The sequence below is a fragment of the Balaenoptera physalus genome, assembly GCF_965194825.1.
Source record: "Balaenoptera physalus genome assembly, chromosome: 2".
Taxonomy (NCBI): Eukaryota; Metazoa; Chordata; class Mammalia; order Artiodactyla; family Balaenopteridae; genus Balaenoptera; species Balaenoptera physalus.
In genome coordinates, this window is record NC_138883.1 from 37,773,165 (window position 1) to 37,798,592 (window position 25,428).

General features: G+C 35.0%; 1 protein-coding gene across 17 annotated transcripts in view; it reads right to left on the bottom strand.

The window, feature by feature from the left end:
* Positions 1 to 25,428, bottom strand: part of SYNE2 (spectrin repeat containing nuclear envelope protein 2) — a 319,482-nt gene that overhangs the window by 192,578 nt on the left and 101,476 nt on the right. For 16 of the 17 annotated variants that reach the window (XM_082442453.1, XM_082442455.1, XM_082442467.1 and 13 more), the window contains exons 11-21: positions 24,310 to 24,447; positions 14,668 to 14,832; positions 13,946 to 14,058; positions 12,923 to 13,085; positions 11,360 to 11,438; positions 10,901 to 11,088; positions 9,046 to 9,210; positions 8,044 to 8,193; positions 6,053 to 6,226; positions 3,236 to 3,394; positions 2,761 to 2,934 (exon numbers count right to left, since the gene is read on the bottom strand). In XM_082442453.1, the coding sequence (XP_082298579.1) occupies positions 2,761 to 2,934; positions 3,236 to 3,394; positions 6,053 to 6,226; positions 8,044 to 8,193; positions 9,046 to 9,210; positions 10,901 to 11,088; positions 11,360 to 11,438; positions 12,923 to 13,085; positions 13,946 to 14,058; positions 14,668 to 14,832; positions 24,310 to 24,447 (1,668 nt within the window). The remainder of the gene's footprint in view (positions 1 to 2,760; positions 2,935 to 3,235; positions 3,395 to 6,052; positions 6,227 to 8,043; positions 8,194 to 9,045; positions 9,211 to 10,900; positions 11,089 to 11,359; positions 11,439 to 12,922; positions 13,086 to 13,945; positions 14,059 to 14,667; positions 14,833 to 24,309; positions 24,448 to 25,428) is intronic. The other variant, XM_082442457.1, reaches the window with a different exon arrangement.

A 25,428-nucleotide genomic window follows, 5' to 3' on the forward strand; every position in this document is an offset into this window, starting at 1 on the left:
AGAATTTTAGAGTCTTTAACATGTAGAACCAGGAAAGGACTCCATGAAGACTATTTGAAGATTTAGGGGAGACTTCTCTTTGTAGATTGAGGTTGATCTCCCTTTTGTATCCCTTGAATTCTTTTGAAAAGAATTGCAAAATATTCATTATTCAAATGTAGTTACACATTTGAGGCCAGGATAAAGACTTCCTTAAGATATGTCAACATGGTTTTTGGTACCCCTTTGATAAATATTTAAAAGGCTTACTGAAAGGCTTATTATGAGCCACTGGCAAAGTATCCTCTAAAATTCTTAAGTATTGAGCAGACGACCACACTTCATAAGCAATACAATATTAAGAGTATACCAGCTTGTATTAGAGATCAGTGTTGCAATAAGATACAATTTATAGTAGGGTTAAGATAGCAAATATTTAATATTGTGCATAAGCATTTTATACTGCAAGGAGGCAACATCCCCTTATCATGGACTTCAAAGTTTTGCCCAGGGCCAACCATAATCGCAGTCCCATCCCAGGGAAGGAACAGCAGGAGATGGGGATGGGGGTCTGCCTTCCCAGGAATGTGTTCGTCCCTTACTTCACACTTACCTACTCTTATAGACTATTACCTGGCAATACTCTATAAGAACAGAAACCTGGCTTAGGTAACTATCAAATGACAGAACAAAAATAGTCTGGGGTCTGTGAAAGGGCAGAAAAATCTATAAGAGACAAGAAGATGAAAGTAATTGTGGGGGAGAAGGCAATTAAGCAGGGTGAGAAGTCATTCATATACTTATTACATATTTATTATGGGTCTCCTGCAGAAAAGGTACAACCTGAGCGCCCAGGAACCTCCTTCCAAAGCCTCTGTGAGGATTGCTAGATTTACGGCCAGGGAAGACATGCTAGCCCTGTGTGCAGGATGGGGGCGCCTACCACCCATGTGTCCCAGGAGTCCCAGGGGGTCTCAGGGCAGTACCTGGCAGGGCAGGGATTCTGCTTCTGCTGTGAAAATGGATCTACTTCACTAAATGCCAGAGACAAAAGGGTGGAAATCCCTGGCCTCAGATTCCAAAAGGAAGATGGTCAGGGAGAGGAAAATGGTGCAAAAACTGACACTGTAACTCCTCTCTCTGGTAGAGGAGGGGCCTGCGGCCTCTGCTTTTTCTTTTTCTTCCCTCTTTCCTCAGCTGACCGTATCTGTCCTTTTGAAATTCAGCCTAGTGATTACTTAAAAGAACAACTGACTCTTAAGTTTAGTTCAGCACTCTCAGCGTATGGGAGTAGAAGAGGGGAAAAAAGACAGTGGGAATTGGTCAAAGCTGGTGGCCGGCAAGGTGCAAGCAGCATAAGATGGCTGTGGGAAAAGCAATGCTGAAATACCTGATATTAGGGTCCAATACGGTTAACAGTCCAGAAAGCCAGAAGAGGGTTGAGCCCAGACAAGAGAAGGAGACCCCAAGGAGAATGAAGAGAGGCTCCTGTAGGAGCTCCTTTTCCTGAAAAAACTGTGCACAGTAGCGCTGGCAGTATTGCTTTACTTCATCTTTTTTTTTTTAAATTGAAGTATAGTTAATTTACAATGCTGTGTTAGTTTCAAGTGTACAGCAAAGTAATATACATATATATATATTCTTTTTCAGATTCTTTTCCATTATAGGTTATTACAAGATACTGAGTAGAATTCCCTGTGCTATACAATAGGACCTTGTTGATTATTTTATATATACTTAATGTGTATATGTTAATCCCAAATTCCTAATTTATCTCCCCCCCCCCATACCCCACCACTATCCCCTTTGGTAACCATAGTTTGTTTTCTATGTCTGTTAGTCTATTACTGTTCTGGATTTACTTCATCTTTATCTCCCCCAAAATGCCTAGCTCATTTTAAATGTTCAATAAACTTGTTAAATGCTGAATAAATGAATGAAGGAAAGAACACATATTTCTCTACCTGTCCAACCTCCAAGGGTAGAGACCTTGTTTTACTCTTATTTCATGTCCCCAAGTACCTCCAGTGTTAGTTAATAGTGAGTCTGCTTTGGACACATCTTTTTTTTTTAAAGTATAATTGATTTACAATATTATATTAATTTCAGGTGTACAACATAATGATTTGATGCTTTTATAGATTATACTCCATTTAAAGTTATAAAATAATAGCTATATTTTCTGTGCTGTACAATATATCCTTGGAGCTTATTTATTTTATACACAGTAGTTTGTACCTCTTGATTTCAATACATCTTAAGCTGCCTATCAGACCATGAAAAGTCAACCTAAAACTGTCTCCATACAAAACACTATTGGATCTTTAACTGCTGATAAGCATATGTTCATAAGTAGCTTTTACCAAAGCATTTTAATAATAAAGGTTTTATTTCACATTTGGGGAATTTTAACCAAAGTTTCTTCACATACCTTATTTTCATTTATTGGCAGCTGGATAAGACTAGAATTATTATGTCCATTTTATTTGATTAAAAAAGCCAGAGAAATTAGATTCTTGCTCAATGTCATAGAAGTCAGCCATGCTTTTTACACTATACCACTGAGTTCATTCATACAGTAAAATGTGAATTAAAAAAAATCTTCGTTTGAATGTTTATTTTTAAGAGTTTCTGGGGAACAATGTATAAAACTTGGAAATTTTTTAAAGTTACAATAACTTTGTTATAATTACAGTGATGGAACCATCTTGATTTCAAATGAGGTAGATTTATATCTACTAATGATAAATGTCCTACATTTGATGGTTGAAAGAGCCACACCTTGTATTTTGAAATTAGTCCTCTCTGGCTCTCTCTTTGGCCAAGTAATTCTTCAGCCCTTGTAATGTATGATTCAAGTTCCTTCTGTGATTCTTCCACCTTCAGCCTGACATCCAGGTCTGAGGAAACATCAGTTGAGTTCTTCAACACTGCTACTAATTTTACCATATTGATCTGTGATGACAAAAAATTCTCAACTTAACACTTAGCCCAACTTCTTAGAAAACTCATAAGTTAATAAATATTTTCTTTGAGTAGCAACTCATATTTTCCCACTAGACATAAGAACATCCTATTTATTATACTGATATTTTCCAACATGCTCTAAATAATAAAGAAATAAAATATAAGGCAAAATTAATATTTTACAAAACATTTCCAAACTACAAGGCAATCCCCCCCTCTTCCCTGCCCTCTCACTGACCACTCAGTTTTAAAGACTAAATTTACTAAATAGGGAATATTAAAGAGAGACCTGGACTTTCTCTTTAGCTTCTTGAATCTTTGCTTGAAGCCCAGCTGTGATCACATGCTGAAGAGACTCCTGGCTTGAAACATTTTGCACATCCATTTGTAAAGTGTCTTCAGTTCTAGACACAAGCTCTTCATACATAGAGCCTTTGGCAATAAGATGCTATTAAAACAAATTAAAGTGAGATCACAATAAATATTCGGATTATGTTAAACATTAACCCTAACAATCTCAACAGGAAATCATAAAAAGTTAACTATTAATCCAAAATAAGGCAAATTTATAGTCTAAAAAATGTTATTTTAAACATTCATTTTGAAATTTTATATTAATATAATCAGATTCTGAGCAACAGTCTTTTATAGATTTTTTTTAATATACTAAGCACTTCAATAAAATAAAGACTAGAAGAAATACAATGCCAATAGAGAGAAAATAAGTTGAGAGAGTAGTAATAAACCTTAAAAAGAGATTGTTGTAAGTCTAATCAGTCAGAAGGGAGTTCAATAAATGTTATTGGAGAAAATGGCTACTGGAAAACATCTTTTTAGAACCATGCTTTATACAACATACCAAAAATAAATTTCAGATGAATCATAAAATTATATACAAAATATGAAGCTAGAAAAGAAGAAATTATCCGTGAAAATGGATCTGCTCCCTGGGTGCGGAGGGCCTTTTTAGGCATAAGAGACAGAAATGACTAAATAAATACAAAAATTTTCTATGTGAAATAAAACAAACAACTTAAAAGTCAACAACTTGGTAAAAATATTTGCCACACAAATGAAAATGGGTCATGATTCAGAGAGCTTATAAATTCAGTAAGAAAAATACTAAGATCCCAAAGATAATTCAGAAAATACAAAAACAGATATAATTCACAGAAACAAATGGCTAATGAATATATGAAAGACAGTTCAATCTTACATGTAATCAAATAAGTACAAATTAAAATAATGAGTTACCACTTTTCAGTTATCAAATTAACAAAAAAAATTTTTAATTACAACTCAGAGGTGGCATGGGTATGATAAAATAGAAATTATATTGTGTGATATCAACTACGTAAATGTTGATCTTATCTATCTTAGAGCAGTGGAACTATGGTGATTTTTATTTTCCTCTTTATACTTTTAGACATTATTTAAATGTTCTAAAGTTAGCTCATTCATTTGTAACTTCAATTTTTTCTATTTTGAATCATAAAAGTAACAAAAGCTCCTGTCAAAAACTCAAAGAATGGAGAGGTATACAGCACATAAAGAAAAAGTTCCCCTTCTTCCCCATCCCTCCCTTAACTGTCATTTAATCAATCATGCACACATTCATTTAAAAAATATTTACTTTATATCTACTAGGTACCAGGAAATGTACTAAGAGCTGGGCATAATGCAGGATCAAGATACACAGAGTTAGCTATTTGTATATGCTTACAGATATTTTTCTATAGATATAAATGCATAAAGTTTAAAAAAGCAACTGTTTTTAAAAATACTGAAAGGATCACATCACCCATACTGCTCAGCAACTTGCATTTCTTACTTTACAATATATTTTGATCCAACAAAGATCTACTGGGCTTCCCTGGTGGCGCAGTGGTTGAGAATCTGCCTGCCAATGCAGGGGACAAGGGTTCGAGCCCTGGTCTGGGAAGATCCCACATGCCACGGAGCAACTGGGCCCGTGAGCCACAATTACTGAGCCTGTGCATCTGGAGCCTCTGCTCCGCAACAAGAGAGGCCGCGATAGTGAGAGGCCCGTGCACCGTGATGAAGAGTGGCCCCCGCTTGCCACAACTAGAGAAAGCCCTCGCACAGAAACGAAGACCCAACACAGCCAAAAATAAATAAATAAATAAATTAAAAAAAAAAAAAAAAGATCTACTTAATTTCTTCTTAATGGAAGTATATTCCAGCTTGTTTGTGTTTTCACTGTTTATAACAGGGATCATTGTTATAGCTTTGAAATATTTTTTTAATATTGAATTTCTCATTTCTTACTCATTTATTTCACGAAAATAAATTCCAGATACAGCAAATAAATAAATACAAAAATAAAATTAGAAAAGCACTGGCAGATGGCACAGGTAAGTTTATATAATATTTTCAAAGCAATAAAAAGTATTACTCTTATAAACAATGAAAACACAAAATTCTACATATACACCTTTCAGAAACGTAGATTTAAAAGAATTACACAAATGTTCCTTTATCCCAAGAACCTTCCATCTGGTTGTAACTTATGACATGCTCTGTAAATTTTATAGCTGAGCTGGAACTCGGTAAAACCTCAACTGTAACTTCTTTCCAGGGAGAACTGAGCGATATTAAAATACACTGTTGCCTCATTGCTTTTCAATGAGTCCACTGCCTGAGAATAAAGACAGAACAGAGTTTTAACAACATTCAGCCCCTCCCTGCAACAGGTAAGGAAGGGAAAGCTTAATAAGGGGTTGATCTTTCAAAGCATAGGTTGTATAATCTCTTACATTAGCACTGCACTGAGCTATAGGAGACTGAACTCACTCATCTCATTGCCCTCTGATACAAGAGAATATTTTAATCTCCATCCTGTAGCTGGGAAAATTAGTTCAAGAATTTAAAATCCTAAGGTATTATTAGTCTTCAAATCTATCCTCTGTCTTCAAGCAAAATCACAGCAAATGATCCAGGGTTGAGATTCCACGTCATTTTTTAAAAACCCCAACAAAGAAAATTCTAACAGTAGTCTTATTACTGTTTCCTTTAAAACGTTTTATCTTAATACATAAGCCTACAACCATAAAAGCTGTCTTTTTAATACTTTTTCCACTCATACCTGCAAAGATTCTTCCACTGAGGTATCTACATCACCTTGCTGTCTCAGAAGATCCAAAACAGATGTGGTTTCCGCCTCCCAGATTTCCACTTGTCCAACCAGTTTTTCAACCTCTTCAGCCACTTTCAGTGTCCCTGTAAATTCTTCATTTTCTTTTTCATGTTCTTCCCCAGCCTACAACATTCAAAATTATCACTATGAAAATGGTAACATTTACATTATAATTTTCAATTTAAAAAAGTTATATCCCTATAGTGAATTAATTGAACAATGAAAACCTCAAAAACAATGGCTGTTTTTTAAACTCAATGTTTTAATATTATCTTTATAAAGTTTAGTTAAAATGCATACTAAACTATCATGCCAAAACAAATAAAAAAATAAAAACAAGTGCTAAGTCAACATATTTTAATGATTTAAGATCTACTTTTTGGACAATGATAACAATACTTTATGATAGCATATATAGTTTTATTTTTTTTTATTAATTTTTCTCGGAGTATAGTTGCTTTACAATGTTGTGTTAGTTTCTGCTGTACAGCAAAATGAATCAGTTACACATATATCCCCTCTTTTTTGGATTTCCTTCCCATTTAGGTCACCACAGTGCATTAAGTATAGAGTTCTTTGTGCTATACAGTATGTTCTCATTAGTTATCTAAGCATATATCACTTTAAAAATTAAAAGATTTGTTCACAAAAATTTTCTTCAGGATGATATCATCCCTATCAGTTAGTTACTGTTATCTCCATTTTACAGATAAGAAGATTAGAGCTTAGAAAATTAGGGTATTGACTCTATAAACACATTTCTAAAACTTGTATACAATTTAATTAAATACAGCTATTAGCAATAGTAGTTGTGAAACATCAGAATCAAATTTCAACAAAATTAAGCCTTTTCCCATTAATAATCTCTCAATATCCTACAGGTTGATATGCTACAGCTTTACATGACAGACACATTCTTAAAGTTGTTTTCAATCAGATCATATTTTAAATGTATGAGAAAAATATTCTATATTCTTCTATTTTAAAGCATATTGCACAAATTCAGATTTTTCAATATCTTCTATGATTATGTCTTTTCATGGTGGGAAAACATGGGCACTCCATCATGGCAACTGGCCAAAGCCAGTTAAAAATTACTTTCTTGGGCTTCCCTGGTGGCGCAGTGGTTGAGAATCTGCCTGCCAATGCAGGGGACACGGGTTCGAGCCCTGTTCTGGGAAGATCCCACATGCTGCGGAGCAACTAGGCCCGTGAGCCACAACTACTGAGCCTGCGCGTCTGGAGCCTGGGCTCCCAACAAGAGAGGCCACGATAGTGAGAGGCCCGCGCACCGCGATGAAGAGTGGCCCCCGCTTGCCACAACTGGAGAAAGCCCTTGCACAGAAACGAAGACCCAACACAGCCAAAAATAAATAAATTAATTTTTTTTAAAAAATTACTTTCTTTAAAACTATGTAAGTTACTATTCTGAAGGAGGCACACTTCCAAAATCATAGGTGTTACACTTTACATGTGTATGATTTTTTTGTTGTCGTTTCTTTTCCATATTCTTATCTATAATCTAAAGTCATCCTCTGAATTACCCAACAAAGCAAGAAATAAAGATTTTATTTCCCTCCATTTTACAGAAAGGAAGCAAGACACAGGCCAGGGGCTAGCCTAAAGCCGGACAATTTCTGAACACTAGTCAGAAGCAATCTGAAGAAAATATCAGCTCCATTTCCACAGCTCAGAAGTCATGACTGCTTCTGTGTGTCTGCAAACTCCTCAGTGAGTGAGACACCCAGGGCTTTAACACTGAAGACCACTGCGTGAGGGAACCACTTAGGCATTTTATTGGAAAATGACCATACTTTAAATAAATGTTATCTAATGATCCCATTTACCACTGTTTCAACAATATGGTTTTTTCTAAAGAAAAACAGCAAAGTTAAATTATTTCTATATACAAGTGAAACACATAAAGTATGACTATTTACCATAATATTCTGACTGCAATTTTCAGGAAGTTCTATTGACATATCTGTTGAAAAATCAGCAGTTAGGTTCTCTTCTTTAGATAGTTGAGTATTTCCAGAATTGTCAAGAAAGGGCTCATCTTGCTTTTTTATAAGGGGCAGGTTCATTTCCTATAAAAAATTAATGTCATGAAATATAATGCCTATATTTTTATGCTAAGGTATATGATTAACAACAATAAATGAACATAATATATTCAATATAGTTTTAGGATTTATCAGTTAGTAACAACATTATAAAATTTCCCATACAACACCTCAGTCTCAAATTGTTAAAAATAAGAAATAATTTAATAATTCAAGTTCAAAAATTATTTATTAAAGGTATGCTTTTATGAAGCACTATACTAAATATAAAGATAAATAAAGCTTAGTGTATGTTCTCAAGGACCTTGAAATCTAGTAGGCAAAAATGCTTAACGTTATTCTTTAATGGTAAATGAATTTCAACTAGAAATCTGTATGCTGTATATCCACACAAAAACCTGTACATGAATGGTTATATCAGCATTATTCATAATAGTCAAAAAAGTGGAAAGAAGCCAAATGCTCATCAACTGATCAATGAATAAATAAAATGTGGCATATCCATACAATGGATTATTATTTGCCAATAAAAAGGAATGAAGTACTGATACATGTTACAAAATGAACTTTGAAAACATTACACGAAGTGAAAAAAGCCAGAAACAAAAGACTACGTATTATATGACTACATTTATGTGAAATATCCAGAATAGGGAAATCTTTAGAGCTGGGGATATTGGTAGAAAATGAAGAGTGACTGGTAATGGGTACAAGTTTCTTTATGAGGTGATGAAAATGTTCTAAAATTGATCATGGTGATGGCTGCACAACTCTAAACATTTCACCTGAAAACCACTGAGTTATGCACAGTAAATGAGTGAATTGTATGTATGGAAATTATACCTCAATGAAGCTGTTACCAAAAAAAAAACTTACAAGCTGAGTTTTTGTAATAAACTTTCTCCATCTTTTATTCAGCCTCCTCAGTTCTTTAGAAATAGATGATCCAACTTCATCATTGCTGACTTGAATTAAGAAATTTCCCACTTCATTTAAAGTAGTATGTTCTAGATTCCACTGGGACAGTGTCTCAAAGGGAACCTACAAAACATATAAGCAATGTAATATTTTAATGACATACTATTTGTCTTTTCATTATTTATAATAGATCTTCACCAAGGTTGACTGTAAAGCAAAAGTGAGTGTGAGGGGGCTTCCCTGGTGGCGCAGTGGTTAAGAATCTGCCTGCCAGATGGGTCCCTGCCAGGGGACATGGGTTCGAGCCCTGGTCTGGGAAGATCCCACATGCCGCGAAGCAACTAAGCCGGTGTGCCACAAATACTGAGCCCGTGCATCATAACTACTGAAGCCTGCATGCCTAGAGCCCGTGCTCTGTAACGAGAAGCCACCGCAGTGAGAAGCCGGTACACCACAAGGAAGAGTAGCCCCTGCTTGCCGCAACTAGAGAAAGCCCACGTGCAGCAATGAAGACCTGATGCAGCTAAAAATAAAATAAAATAAATTAATTTAAAAAAAAAGTGAGCGTGAGGTTTCTGCAGAGACTTTGACTCTCCCTGTTGGCTGAGCGCTTCATCCCTGATCACTAACTGGCAGGTGCTGGCTGCGTGTTATCACTCTTGGTCCCGGACTTTCAGGAAGCATCTGATCTTCTATCTTTCTAAGTGGCTGATGAGCTTACAGCAAAGGTTCTCAAACTTTTTCAGTTCGTGGCCCCCTTAATGTCTCAGTAATTTTTCATGGATTCCCTAGGCTAGAAGAATTATCTAACAGTTCTCATTGTTAAGTAGTCAGGTCCAAACAACTTAGTAGTAATTTGTGTGGTGTCCAGCAGACAGATGTTGCTTGGTCTCCCTCAAATTTTAAATTATCTTGAGAGTTCTTTTTGGCAACTCAGGTCACCTCAGCACAGAGTTTGGAAATTCTAAGGCTTAAAGTGCTATTTCCTCAGAGAAATGTGAATTTTAATACAAGAACTTTAAAGACAGAAGAGCTATTGAAAGCCAAAGATGTGAAATTCTGGTATCAACAGAGGTGACAGGAAGAAATAATGATTCACTCAAATATTCTTTTGCACTCATGTACTTATCAGAAACTTTACTTTCATACGAACAGCCTGTTTTCTGTTAACTAACTTTAGCTTCTATTTGGAAAATGTTTAATCTGAGAGGCTGTCTACATTTATTTACAACAGAGGAAAACAAATGAAAGAAAGAAAAACTACCTCAGAGAATAATCATAAAACAGGTTATTACATAAATAGCAAATAAAAACAAGAGTGAATTACTCCAAAATTTCTTCTATACTTCTCCACATAAGTAAGCTATTTTGTTTTTCCTCCTCCAGAAAGTCAGAAAGGTTTTAGAACTGAAAGGTATGCACCCAAATGGAAAAAAAAAAACTTTCTAAAACATTCATTTATTTTAAATGTATCTATAAGCTATCTACTACTCCACATCTTTTATTTCCCTTCCAAGGAACTTAGCAATATATCTTCCAAAAGCTATACTGTGTATGTAAATTATACCCCAATAAAGCTGTGTGTGTGTGTGTGTGTGTGTGCGTGCGCATGTGTGTAAAACCTATAACGAAGAGAAAAATTCCTTTTAGCGATTACATGAGAAAGAAACTAAACTCTTTCCAAAACTTTGGAGAATTTTTCCGACAGTCATGCTTACTTGTTCCTGGCCTCTCATTTTTGGATTGAAAACGAGAGTCTCCAAACAAAATGAAAAAAAGTAAAATTGAGCAGGTGCCATTAGACTGAAAATACCTCTTTCATCTGTTCCTTCTTTGTTTCCTCAAAACAAGCCTTTAGTAAACGAAGCTTTTCCACATAAATTGTCCAACATGCCAGAACTTTTTGTAGAGTGGACTTCACATTATATATATTTTTTCTATACATGCAAAAATGATATTCCACCATTGTATATTGTTTACTAATATTTGGATATTCTCCAGCTATAAGGTTAACAAAACAAGAAAGTAATTTTAGAAAACAGTTTTTCATTAATAGAATAATACTGCTAAGAAAAACACTTGCATACTAATTGACAGTGGTGAAATAAATATGTACACTAACAATATTAAAAGTGGATGCAAGAATTTTCTAAAGAAAACACATATGTAAAACCAATTTCTAAAACATTAAGATACATAAAGAAAGCAAAACAAATGAAATGCTATTTTTAAGTGATGGTCATTCCATCAAAAAGTAATTGTATAGCTTTACCCAAATTCTTATGAATTTCTTCACATTTTTGAAAAGAAGTTTCAAGTTGAGCTAAGAACTCTTTTTCTTCAATAAATTTCTGGGGAAAAAAATGAAAATAAAACATGTTGACAGTTTGTATTTTTAAAAATGTGTCAAGAAATCCAGATAGAGACATATACACATTGATGAAGCACTTAGGCACCAAAATTTCTTTACAGTTTTAATACTACATATTTGGGTAGGAAAAGAAGAAGAGTAGTTCATGAAGAGAGATAGTTAAGGTCTAAGAGACATAAGCAATATATAGGTATGAGACCTGACAGTTTATCTTAATGCAGTGACACAGTTCTAAAATGGTTTTCCTCTCATGAGAAAAGGCAAGTATTTATAGCAATTTCAACATCTCCTACCACACATATTTATTAATATTGCATAATTTATATCAGTTTCTCTTATCTCATATGCCTTTATTAATGTTGAATAATTTTTATTAGGTATGTTGAGTATGTTATAAATAGATACAATCCATCACACAAAAACTCTTGAGAAATACCATTAACCAAGTTATTATGTGCCTTAAGCTAGTAAAATCTATGGAAAAATACAGTTAATTAAAAACTCATTGTACACTTATGTGCCAACGGTATGATTATTTAAATGGAAAAATGAAAAATCAAGGTAGGAAAAAGAAATTAAAATATTCAAAATCTAGTCTAATATAGAATGATGATTCCTGTTTAGGAATGTACAGTATTTAAATCATAAATTGTAAATAAATCTTTCTTCATCATGTTTTTCCAATTTTTACACTGAAGTTTACAATCTTGGGTTTTTCTTTTTGGCCCTCATTCCAAAAACAGAGAATCAGGGAATTCCCTGGCGGTCCCGTGGTTAGGACTCAGTGCTTTCACTGCTGTGGCTCCAGGTTCAATCCCTGGTCGAGGAACTAAGATCCTGCAAGCCACGCAGCACGGCCAAAAAAAAAAAAGAAAGACAGAGAAACAGAAAGAAGGATAATAAGGCCTAACTGTAGAAATGACACGGCCAGGCTGCTTTAGTGTTAATTTACCAAATAAACACACACATTTAAATCATTTGCAACATTTTTTCCCTATAAATTGCAAGAGCTAAACCCCCTCCCCCAGAAAGCCTCAAGACAAAACACACTGTTTTTCCCACTCTTAAAACTTGAAAGGCTAAGATTAAAATGTTCGAAGAAAAATTTAATTTTTGACTAAAACCATAAATCTGAATGGCGAAAAATATTAAACAAGATGTCCAGTAAGTGAAAGTAGGAATTTTTTTAAAGGAAATAACACTGAAACTTCTCTATTATGTAACTTAGTCTGGTTAACTAAATCTCCTCTGTTGTGCTAAATAATGTTTTCTCTTTCTTACTCTTCCCAATGTCTGTTATTTGACTACCAGTAATTCTTTTCTCTAGGCAATGTTTAAGCTAATGAAAGCTACCAAGAAAACTCATCTCAAAACCTGAAAAGGTAAGGGAAATTGTGCCAAGGAAAAATGCAAACCCAGCACCATGGAGAACAGTTGTCTGAGACATGAAATAAAGCAGCTTACATGCCAGTCTTCCAGCAATAATTCCACAGATTCTTTGCTCCCGTATTTGATGTTCCAAACAACCAATTTTGATTTCACTTCATCTAGCAAACCAAGAACTGAGCACTTATAGTAATGAAATTCTAGAAGTGGAATGAATTTTTCCCCCGAAATGTTGTTGATTCTGGAAGATAGTGCAGGTTTTAGAATTTAATTTAATATTGTTGGCCAAATGTGAGAAATCTGTTTGGCATTTTTAAAAATATTGGGGCTTTAACTTTTTCTTTTCAACACATGGAACTCAAATGAATCCTCATATCTTTTTTTTTTAAACAAAGTAAAACAAACATTGTGACTAGATATAAAACAGCTATTTCTAAGATAAAAATATTTAACAGAACACTTTCTGAAGAAACTATTCCCCTATTGAGAAATTCTATAATAAAATGTTAATCTCTAAAATATTTTACTAAATTTGAAAACTTCCATATAACTTAAAGCAACTGTAATTTCAACATTTACACATTAACAGCTTTCATTATTAAGGCTAATACCCTCTTAATATCATTCTAATAAGCTGCTTATGAATACTGAGAAAAAAGAAGATGATGTGGACAACCACAAATTAAATAATCTTCATATCTGTAGTTTTTTTGAGTTTATAAAGTGCTTTCATATACCTCCTCCCATTTCACCTAGTATCCTTGTGAGACATGAACAGAGTGATTACCATTACTCTGTATTTACAAATGAGGAAACGTGCAGAAAGACATAGTAACTTGGCCACAACCAAGATAAAGAGCTCAGTTTCTGACTATACGTCCAGAACTTTTTCCACCACCATATCCTACCAGGCAATAAAAGAGGAAGTATGTTAGCATGATATAATGTTACTATTACATAAAACATGAAGGAACTGTTATCAAGACTTAAAGACCTATTGTCAGAGATTATCGAAAAATCTGTATTTTCTGGTCCCTATAGCACCATGTTAGTGCTCAAACACAAAGGTGTCAGCAGTTGTGAAAGGGTAGTGATACAAACCGTCTTTTCATTTCCTCCAATTTGTTAGGTGGTACCAATGGCAAATGTTTTTCATCTCTATTTTCAAATGTCAGGAGAGTATTCAAATGACAGTCAAATTTATCCATCAGACTCTGAAAAGAAATTTAGCATGATATAACCAGATTTATTGCCAAACACTGTAATTGAAGGCCTGTTCATCTCATTTGCTCTGTGCATGCACTGCATCTTTTTTCAAAAGAAAAATCATAAAGCCCTTTCATTTTTAACTAAAATGTTGTAAATAAATATTTTCATCATAAATGTTTTAAACTGGACCATTTTACAGAGAGGCGGACTGCAGTTTCTTTGGTAACAGCTTTATCAAAATCTTTTGTTTTCAGATGTATTTTCCATTCCTTTGTGGGCTCAAATGCTAAAAATCTCACCTATCAAATTCTTTCATATCATTTTAGTGAGAACCCAATCTTCTATGTTTTAAAACAGTCTCCCCTCTCCTTTTCTGCCAGACTTTACAGAGTCCAGACTTTACTGGACTTTTCTTATTGTTTCCACCTTAAACTAGCACAACGCTCATCAAGAAACTGAAGGTAACTTTTGGGACCCAAAAATCTCCAGGGGAATCACCTAAACCATCCTCAAATACCCACTATACTTCCTTCCCTCCTTTCTAGGAACATCTTCCTCAAGAACAGTTCCTAACAAAGCACAGATTTTTCCATGTTTCTTTTTTCTTTTCCAACCTGGAATAAAGTCATTTTCTCTTGCATTAGAGCCATGGCTTCATAGTAATCCTGGGAGGCTGGCAAATCTTCATCTATAAGCTCCTCCACCCCCTGGAGCCAAGTTTCTATTTGATAGAGGGGTGAGGGCAAGACATGATTCAACTCTGTTTTCCACACATTAATCTGAAAAAAAAAAAAAGGAAAGATGTTCTTCAGTAGACACTTCTATAGTTTATTTCTTCACATACGGCATGCTTAATTCTTTAAAGAATTCTTTTAAAACCACTCTTAAAAATAGTATTTTAATTCTCTGATCTGTTAGACAAGGAAATCTTGATCAATAGGTAAATTTCTTAGTTCTAAGTATCACTTGGTTAGCTGCTGATCGAGAGCATAATTTGTTCAAAAGTAGTAGAAGAGGGCACAAGAATAAAAACAAATGTTTTGATAAATCCATAATCAGTCATGAGAGGGAAATTAGAAATAGTTAAAGCACCCCTCAAAGCAGGGGTAGACTACTGTACTGAATGACCATCATTTGAAATGTTGTATGCCCTTGTGTTCCCTAACATTACAACTATACATTGCAAGCAGATTTATAGATTACTTTCCTCATGAGCCCTAATCATATATTTACATTAGATATCTCTACCATATCTCCTGAATATCTGTCCTTCACCAAAGCCCCCGCCCCCCAATCCAGCCAACCTCCTCCTTCCTCAGCCTTCCCACCACTCCCTACACACATGAGTCACATAAATGCCAGCTACTTATTGCCCCAAACCCTGATTACTCCCCCAGGTCTTTGCCCTTGCTGCCCCTTCTACCTGGATTTTCCCCCTGCTAAACACCATCAAAACACACTCACAGAGTCCCATACAGGATAAACCCAAGGAGAAACACACCAAGACACATAGTAATCAAACTGGCAAAAATTAAAGACAAAGAAAAATTATTGAAAGCAGCAAGGGAAAAACAACAAATAACATACAAGGGAACTCCCATAAGGTTAACAGCTGATTTCTCAGCAGAAACTCTACAAGCCAGAAGGGAGTGGCATGATATACTTAAAGTGATGAAAGGGAAGAAACTACGACCAAGATTACTCTACCCAGCAAGGATCTCATTCAGATTCGATGGAGAAATCAAAAGCTTTACAAACAAGTAAAAGCTAAGAGAATTCAGCACCACCAAACCAGCTCTACAACAAATGCTAAAGGAATTTCTCTAAGTGGGAAACACAAGAGAAGAAAAGCACCTACAAAAACAAGCCCAAAACTATTAAGAAAATGGTCATAGGAACATACATATCAATAATTACCTTAAACGTGAATGGATTAAATGCTCCAACCAAAAGACACAGGCTTGCTGAATGGATACAAAAACAAGACCCATATATATGCTGTCTAAAACGGACATACTTCAGACCCAGGGACAGATACAGACTGAAAGTGAGGGGATGGAAAAAGATATTCCATGCAAATGGAAATCAAAAGAAAGCTGGAGTAGCTATACTCATATCAGATAAAATAGACTTTAAAATAAAGAATGTCACAAGAGACAAGGAAGGACACTATATAATGATCAAGGGATCAATCCAAGAAGAAGATATAACAATTATAAATATATATGCACCCAACATAGGAGCACCTCAATACATAAGGCAACTGCTAACAGCTATAAAAGAGGAAATCGACAGTAACACAGTAATACTGGGGGACTTTAACACCTCACTTACACCAATGGACAGATCATCCAAAATGAAAATAAATAAGGAAACAGAGCTTTAAATGACACAATAGACCAGATAGATTTAATTGATATATATAGGACATTCCATCCAAAAACAGCAGATTACATGTTCTTCTCAAGTGCGCATGGAACATTCTCCAGGATAGATCATATCTTGGGTCACAAATCAAGCCTCAGTAAATTTAAGAAAACTGAAATCATATCAAGCACATTTTCGGACCACAATGCTATGAGATTAGAAATCAATTACAGGGGAAAAAAACATAAAAAACACAAACACATGGAGGCTAAACAATACATTACTAAATAACCAAGAGATCAGTGAAGAAATCAAAGAGGAAATCAAAAAATACCTAGAGACAAATGACAACAAAAAACAGGACGATCCAAAACCTATGGGATGCAGCAAAAGCAGTTCTAAGAGGGAAGTTTACACCTATACAAGCCTACTTCAAGAAACAAGAAAAATCTCAAATAAACAATCTAACCTTACACCTAAAGGAAATACAGAAAGAAGAACAAACAAAACCCAAAGTTAGCAAAAGGAAAGAAATCATAAAGATCAGAGCAGAAATAAATGAAATAGAAACAAAGAAAACAATAGCAAGGATCAATAAAACTAAAAGCTGGTTCTTTGAGAAGATAAACAAAATTGATAAACCATTAGCCAGACTCATCAAGAAACAGAGGGAGAGGACTCAAATCAATAAAATCAGAAATGAAAAAGGAGAAGTTACAACAGACACCACAAAAATACAAAGCATCCTAAGAGACTACTACAAGCAACTCTATGCCAATAAAATGGACAACCTGGAAGAAATGGACAAATTCCTAGAAAGGTATAACCTTCCAAGTCCGAACCAAGAAGAAATAGAAAATATGAACACACCAATCACAAGTAATGACATTGAAACTGTGATTAAAAATCTTCCAACAAACAAAAGTCCAGGACCAGATGGCTTCACAGGTGAATTCTATCAAACATTTAGAGAAGAGCTAACACCCATCCTTCTCAAACTCTTCCAAAAAATTGCGGAGGAAGGAACACTCTCAAACTCATTCTATGAGGCCACCATCACCCTGATACCAAAACCAGACAAAGATACTACAAAAAAAGAAAATTACAGACCAATATCACTGATAAATATAGATGCAAAAATCCTCAACAAAATATAGCAAACAGAATCCAACAACACATTAAGAGATTCACTCACCATGATCAAGTGGGATTTATCCCAGGGATGCAAGGATTCTTCAATATATGCAAATCAATCAATGTGATAAACCATATTAACAAACGGAAGAATAAAAACCATATGATCATCTCAATAGATGCAGAAAAAGCTTTTGACAAAATTCAACACCCATTTATGATAAAAACTCTCCAGAAAGTGGGCATAGAGGGAACCGACCTCCACATAATAAAAGCCATATACGACAAACCCACAGCAAACATCATTCTCAATGGTGAAAAACTGATAGCATTTCCTCTAAGATCAGGAACAAGACAAGGTTGCCCACTCTCACCACTATTATTCAACATAGTTTTGGAAGTCCCAGCCATGGCAATCAGAGAAGAAAAGGAAATAAAAGGAATACAAATTGGAAAAGAAGAAGTAAAACTGTCAGTGTTTGCAGATGACATGATACTATACATAGAGAATCCAGAGATGCCACCAGAAAACTACTAGAGCTAATCAATGAATTTGGTAAAGTTTCAGGATACAAAATTAATGCACAGAAATCTCTTGCATTCCTATAAAGATGAAAAATATGAAAGAGAAATTAAGGAAACACTCCTATTTACCACTGCAACAAAAAGAATAAAATACCTAGCAATAAACCTACCTAGGGAGACAGAAGACCTGTATGTAGAAAACTATAAGACAAAAATGAAAGAAATTAAAGATGATACCAACAGATGGAGAGATATACCATGTCCTTGGAAGAATCAATATTGTGAAAATGATTATACTACCCAAAGCAATCTACAGATTCAATGCAATCCCTATCAAATTACCAATGGCATTTTTTACAGAACTAGAACAAAAAATCTTAAAATTTGTATGGAGACACAAAAGACCCCGAATAGCCAAAGCAGTCTTGAGGGAAAAAAGTGGAGCTGGAGGAATCAGACTCCCTGACTTCAGACTATACTACAAAGCTACAGTAATCAAGACAATATGGTACTGGCACAAAAACAGAAATATAGATCAATGGAACAAGATAGAAAGCCCAGAGATAAACCCACGCACCTACGGTCAACTAATCTATGACAAAGGAGGCAAGGATATACAATGGAGAAAAGACAGTCTCTTCAATAAGTGGTGCTGGGAAAACTGGACAGCTATATGGAAAAGAATGAAATTAGAACACTCCCTAACACCATACACAAAAATAAACTCAAACTGGATTAGAGACCTAAATGTAAGACCGGACACTGTAAAACTCTTAGAGGAAAACATAGGAAGAACACTCTTTGACATAAATTACAGCAAGATCTTCTTTGATCCACCTCCTAGAGTAATGGAAATAAAAACCAAAATAAACAAATGGGACCTAATGAAACTTCAAAGCTTTTGCACAGCAAAGGAAACCATAAACAAGACGAAAAGACAACCCTCTGAATGGGAGAAAATATTTGCAAACGAATCAATGGACAAAGGATTAATCTCCAAAATATATAAACAGCTCATGCAGCTCAATATTAAAAAAAACAAACAACCCAATCAAAAAATGGGCAGAAGACCTAAATAAACATTTCTCCAAAGAAGACATACAGACGGCCAAGAAGCACATGCAAAGCTGCTCAACATCACTAATTATTAGAGAAATGCAAATGAAAACTACAGTGAGGTATCACCTCACACCAGTTAGAATGGGCATCATCAGAAAATCTACAAAACAACAAATGCTGGAGAGGGTGTGGAGAAAAGGGAACCCTCTTGCACTGTTGGTGGGAATGTAAATTGATACAGCCACTATGGAGAACAATATGGAGGTTCCTTAAAAAACTAAAAATAGAATTATCATATGACCCAGCAATCCCACTACTGGGCATATACCCAGAGAAAACCATAATTCAAAAAGACACATGCACCCCAATGTTTATTGCAGCACTATTTACAATAGCCAGGTCATGGACGCAACCTAAATGCCCATTGACAGATGAATGGATAAAGAAGATGTGGTATATACATACAATGGAATATTACTCAGCCATAAAAAGGAACGAAATTGGGTCATTTGTAGAGATGTGGATGGACCTAGAGACTGTCACACAGAGTGAAGTTAGTCAGAAAGAGAAAAACAAATATCATATATTAACGCATATATGTGGAACCTAGAAAAATGGTACAGATGAACCGGTTTGCAGGGCAGAAATTGAGACACAGATGTAGAGAACAAACATATGGACACAAAGGGGGGAATGCAGCGGGGGGTGGGGGTGGTGGTGTGCTGAACTGGGAGATTGGGATTGACATGTACACACTGATGTGTATACAATGGATGACTAATAAGAACCTGCTGTATAAAAAAATAAATTAAAAAATTAAAAAAAAAAAACTCACACACTCATTCATTCACTCATTGAGCAACATTTATGAATTGTGTTAAGAGTTGGGTATAAAGACACAGAAGGCTTCTGGAGTAGAGGAAGGACATGTTGGGGGTGGGGTGGTCACACACCACAGAGGACTGTGCAGCAGTTAGATGCCAATTAGATGTACATGGGGGGCAACATGGAGGCACCTTAAATATATGTGTTCAAAACTGAAAGTAAGGAGCAGAATAACATACAATATCAATTCACACAACCTAAAAATACACGGACACATAAATACAATACTGCATTTTGCAAGAACACATAAAACAAAAAGATACACATTAAGCACATCACAATGGCAGCCTAAGGAGAAAGAGGGATGGAAGGAGGGTATGGAGATAAAAGGAGGTAAACATAAAATTTAATAAAGGAATAAAAATAGGAGTAGGGCCTTGCCCAGATCCATGTGTCATGAAGGCAAGAGTAAGTTTAACACAACCCTCCACATCTAAGGGTCAACCAGATAAATCATAGCCACAGCTCCTGCCTGAACCACCTCGTGGGGGAAGCAGACAAGGACACGGTTACAGTAAAGTGTGGTCAGCAATATAAGAGAGTCAGTGGGGAGGACTCCACACTGATGATGAAAGCACGAGTTTTAAGCCTGTATTCTCTCTTACCATTATAGTTCTACTAGAGGAGTTGTCACTACTCTTAGAGTTAAATCACTTTTAGGGGAAAAAATAGGCAAAATTAGGTTATTTTTTAAGAATAGGGTTCTTTGATTCATTATTAGTTCATTGAGAAACGTTTATTGGGTGCCCACTATATGCAGGGCAAAGTATCAAAAAAAAACCCCCATTAAACCAACAACCCAAGTACAAAGATGTTAAATGAAGACAAAGGTAGCCTCCTCTAAGGCAGTCAAATGGAACCATTTATAAACCAGAAACATTAAGTATTACAGTTTTTGCATTTTGTTTTGCTTTTTTTAGCATTATTGAGGTATAACTGACAAATAAAATTGTAAGATATTTAAAGTGTACATCATGGTGATTTGATATACATTTACATCATGAAAGGAGTCTCACCATCTAGTTAACACATCCATCATTTCACATATTTATCTTTTTGGGGGGGCAAGTACATTTAAGTTTTACTCTCTAGAAAATTTCAATGATATAATACAGTGCTATCACTATAGTCACCATGTTTTACATTATATCCTCAGACCTTATTCATCTTATAGCTGAAAGTTTGTTCCCGTTAACCAACTTCCCCCTATTTTCCACACCCTCAGTCCCGGACAACCACTTTTCTACTCTGTTTCTACGAGTTTAACTTTGTTTTAAGATTCCACAAATAAGTGACACCATGTAGTATTTTGTTTTGCTTTAATTGCCTTGCAAGTTTATTTTCTCAAAAGGCGTAAGACAGAAGACAGCTCTACAATCCTAAATCATTAACTACATACCATTAAGCCTCCAGTCGGAAAAGAATGAAAAAATGTTTTCACTATTATGAATTTTAATATGAACAAGTTAGCATGTGCTTTTATTATATATTTCTGAATTATCTGTGAGTTTCCCAAAAAATAAACAAACAAACAAACAAACAAAAAACCCAGAAAACTGGCAAAGGACTGAGCAAAAGAGAAGCTAAGAACAATACCTTTAACTCAGCTGTTATTCTTTTCACAACTGAAAGAAAGCTGTATATGTTTTGCATGAAACCAAATGTGGGCTTTCTGACAGCAGGCTGTACTCTATGCAGCAGTAGGAAGAGGAAAGATAGAAGGCGGTGTTTACCTTTCATTCCTCTCTTTCCACTCTTAACATAGAAAACTAGTTCTACACTTTCTTTCTCAGTGTTGGAAATTACCTTTGAATTTGGATGAAAATTTATATAAGATCTTGTCAGGTCAAAATAACACAATGTGGCTATTTCCTATAGCAGGCTTAAAATGAAATCATTTATTAAGATGCTTTGAGATATCTGTGTCCTCAACCAACTGAACCAAAATCTGTCTGGATGGTACTGACTGTTATACACCTGATGACTTTAAAATTAATAAGTTTCATTTTGCAACACCAAGAAAATGAGCGGCACTCTACCTAAGGAACGGATTTTCAAGCTACTATCAATTTGTAGCACTTAATCTTGGAAAGTAGTTCTTTTAATGGTTTTTCTCATTATTTTGGGTGATTTTTCCAAATCACAGGCAGCAAAATTAGACCAGGTCTTTGTGGCCTGGAACAGTCTGAACTATACAGACAATATTTTCTTCCTCTCCTTCTGTTTTGTTGAGGATTCGTAACAGAGAGTTCCTGCCCTTCACAGGGATCAGTTTTGTCAAACTGTGGTCGGAAAAGGAGCTGAAATTGCAACGAGCACTGCCACTTGATGGGAAAATTTCTGAAGCTGCACTAGTTCTTCAAAATTAGGGACTGAAAGGGTGGCTCTTTTAAGCCACTGTGCTAGTGTTTAACACACTACACAAATGGTATGATAAATATATTCTGAAAACAGGGTGTCGCTCTTGATGGCCAAGAGGCTTGAGCAAGAATTGGCAAACTTTTCCAGGGCCAAAGAGTATTTTTGACTTACAAACTATATAATCTCTGTTGTAACTCTGTAAATTCACTAAAAGTCATTTAATTAGCCATTTAAAATGAGCAAATTCTATGATATGTAAATTATACCTCAACAAAGATGTTTAAAAAGAATGAAAGCAAAATAAAGACATTTAGACATCAAAGAAAACTAAGAGAATTTGCCATCCACAGATCTGCATTATAAGATAAGTTAAAGGAAGTTTTTCAAGCTGAATGGAAATGAGTTCAGATGGAAACTCAAATCTCTAGGGAGGAACGAAGAACAATGGTAATGATAAATAGCTATATAGATATGAAAGACTAATTTTTCTCCTTAATTTCTTTAAAATACATGACTGTTTTGAGCAAAAATGTATAACATGGTCTTGGGGACTTTAAAACACATGTTTGTGTCATATATATATTTACATATAAAGCAACTAAGCATAAAAAATGAGAGATTTGATTGCAAGACTTCCATATATTATAAGAAGTTGTACAATAACTTAGAAATTGTAGAACTTTAAGTAGACTATAAAAATTTTATAATGTACCTTGTAATCACAGTAAAAATTTGAAAGAGGTAGAGCCAAAAAGCCAATAGATAAATTAAAATGGAATTCTAAAAATATTAACATAATCTAAAACAAGGCAGGAAAAGAAAGAATAGAGATACAAAAAACAGAGGGAATAAACAGGAAAAAAGCATAAGATGGTAAATCCACATCGAACCATAACAATAATTACATTTAATATTAACTGTCTAAACACTCGAGTGAAAAGGCAAAGATGGTCAGAGTGGATAATAAAGCAGGATCCAACCATATGCTGTCTATAAGAGATGCACTTTAAATATAAAGACTCAAATAGGTTGAAAGTAAATGAAGGAAAAAGATGTGCCACACAAACAGTCAGCACAGGAAGAATGCAATTATCATACTGATATAAGATTAAGTAGACATGAAGAAAAATAGTCTTCCCAGAGATAAACAGGAATATTTCATAATGGTAAGTGTTGATTCACGAAGACATAACAATCATAAATGTACACACCTAATAACAAAGTCTTAAAATACATGATACAAAATTTGACTAAATTACAGGAAGGATTCTACAGATTTTAATAGGTCTCTCTCAGAAATTGATAGAATACCTAGACAAAATGTCAGTCAAGACATAGATAATATGAATGCTACCAACCACCTTGTCTTTATTGATATTTATAGAATACTCTATCCAATAACTACAGAATACATGTTCCTTTCAAGTGCAAATAGTATATATATATATATATATATATATACACCATATCCTGGGCCATAACACAAGACTCAATAAATTTAAAATGACTGAAATCATACAGATATATTCAGACACACATACACACATTCATCATTACACATTCTCTCTGGGTTTGTCCCTACCCACTTCAAGCATCTATTGATAGTGATACATGATACTGGTCCAAAGCAGAGAGGAGGTTGCAGGTCAATCAGAATATGGATAATCTACTGTGGCAAACCAAGAATTCATGGCAAATATAAAAACTTTGGATAAGCCTGCAATTTCTCTAAACAGAATGTTATAAATTCCTATTTCAATATCAACCACTACCCAAATGAGATCATGGAGAAAATATAACGCTCTCCCAACTTTCTGATGAAGCATCTACTCTGTCTTTTACAGAATTCCCATGAAAGTCTAAAGTTCTCATCCAACAAACAAAGCCGCCCCATGAAAATGTTCTAATCAACACAACACAGTAACCTGGCAGTTGAGACCATCCCAGGCTTCTCTCAACTGTAACTGATCTTCATTCAGCTCATCTAGATTCCTTGTTATCGACAGGACATCCAGAAAGGGTTTTTTTTCTTCATTGAATGACTCCAAAAAGGACAGCAGGCTCTACAATTAGAAGGGTATTTTAAAGACTGAAATGTTTAAACCAGTTTATAAAATGTAATTTGCTATTTGAAGGTCAATAGTTACAGGTTATATTTAAACTTTTACTTAGATAAAGGTAAAATTCCCTGATTTCACGATCCTCTCACCAATCCAGTTTCTTTCTTCAGTGCACCCTCATGATCTGGGTGCCCTCATAGTGACATAGGTCACAGCTTGCGTCTCATGTCACTATGGTTGGATTTCTACTGGAATAGGGCAGCAAGGCCACCCAGCTCTAGAAGACAAATCATAATGCCCCATGGAAAATGTGAGTTTGTCCTCCCCAAATATGTGTTCACAACAAAATAAGAATGAGTAGAAGTGAGAATTATATGACAGCAGTCATCATGTATAAATGGTTTTTGAAGTTTCCATGATTAACTGAGCTTGAGCCATTCTTCCCAAGTCATTTTATACAAACTTTAGAATATACTTTGCCTTTGCCCTCAAAAATTTAATAAATAAAGCTTTTCTTGGTTTGTATTTGTGTGAAATATTGGTGTTTGAGTCATCAATTCCATAACTGTTATTTAAGATTACCCATAATTATTGGCCGCATTTCTAATTAAATTTTGTGAACAAACTAAGGGATAAGTAATTTGATTCTCTCTGAGAATTAAAATAACTTCATAAAGCCTTTCATTTAAGAAAGCTGAATCTGTGGTACATTAGTAAATGAAAGACAAGTGAGAGCAAGGCTCTTCCTGTGGACGCTGAGCACCTTGTCGATGAAAACAATTTCAGTCCAGAGCTAAGAGGCAAGAAGCCTATGCAGTTCAGAAAAAAGGAAGAAGAGAATGTCTTCCTTCCCTGATGACTCCAAACCTAAAAGAATGGTGTGGCGAGCAAGTCACAGAATCCACCGAATGTTAGTGTAGGAAAGACTGGATTCATTCAACTCCCTCTCTTAACCGATGGGGGGGATGAAGGTCTAGAAGTGCT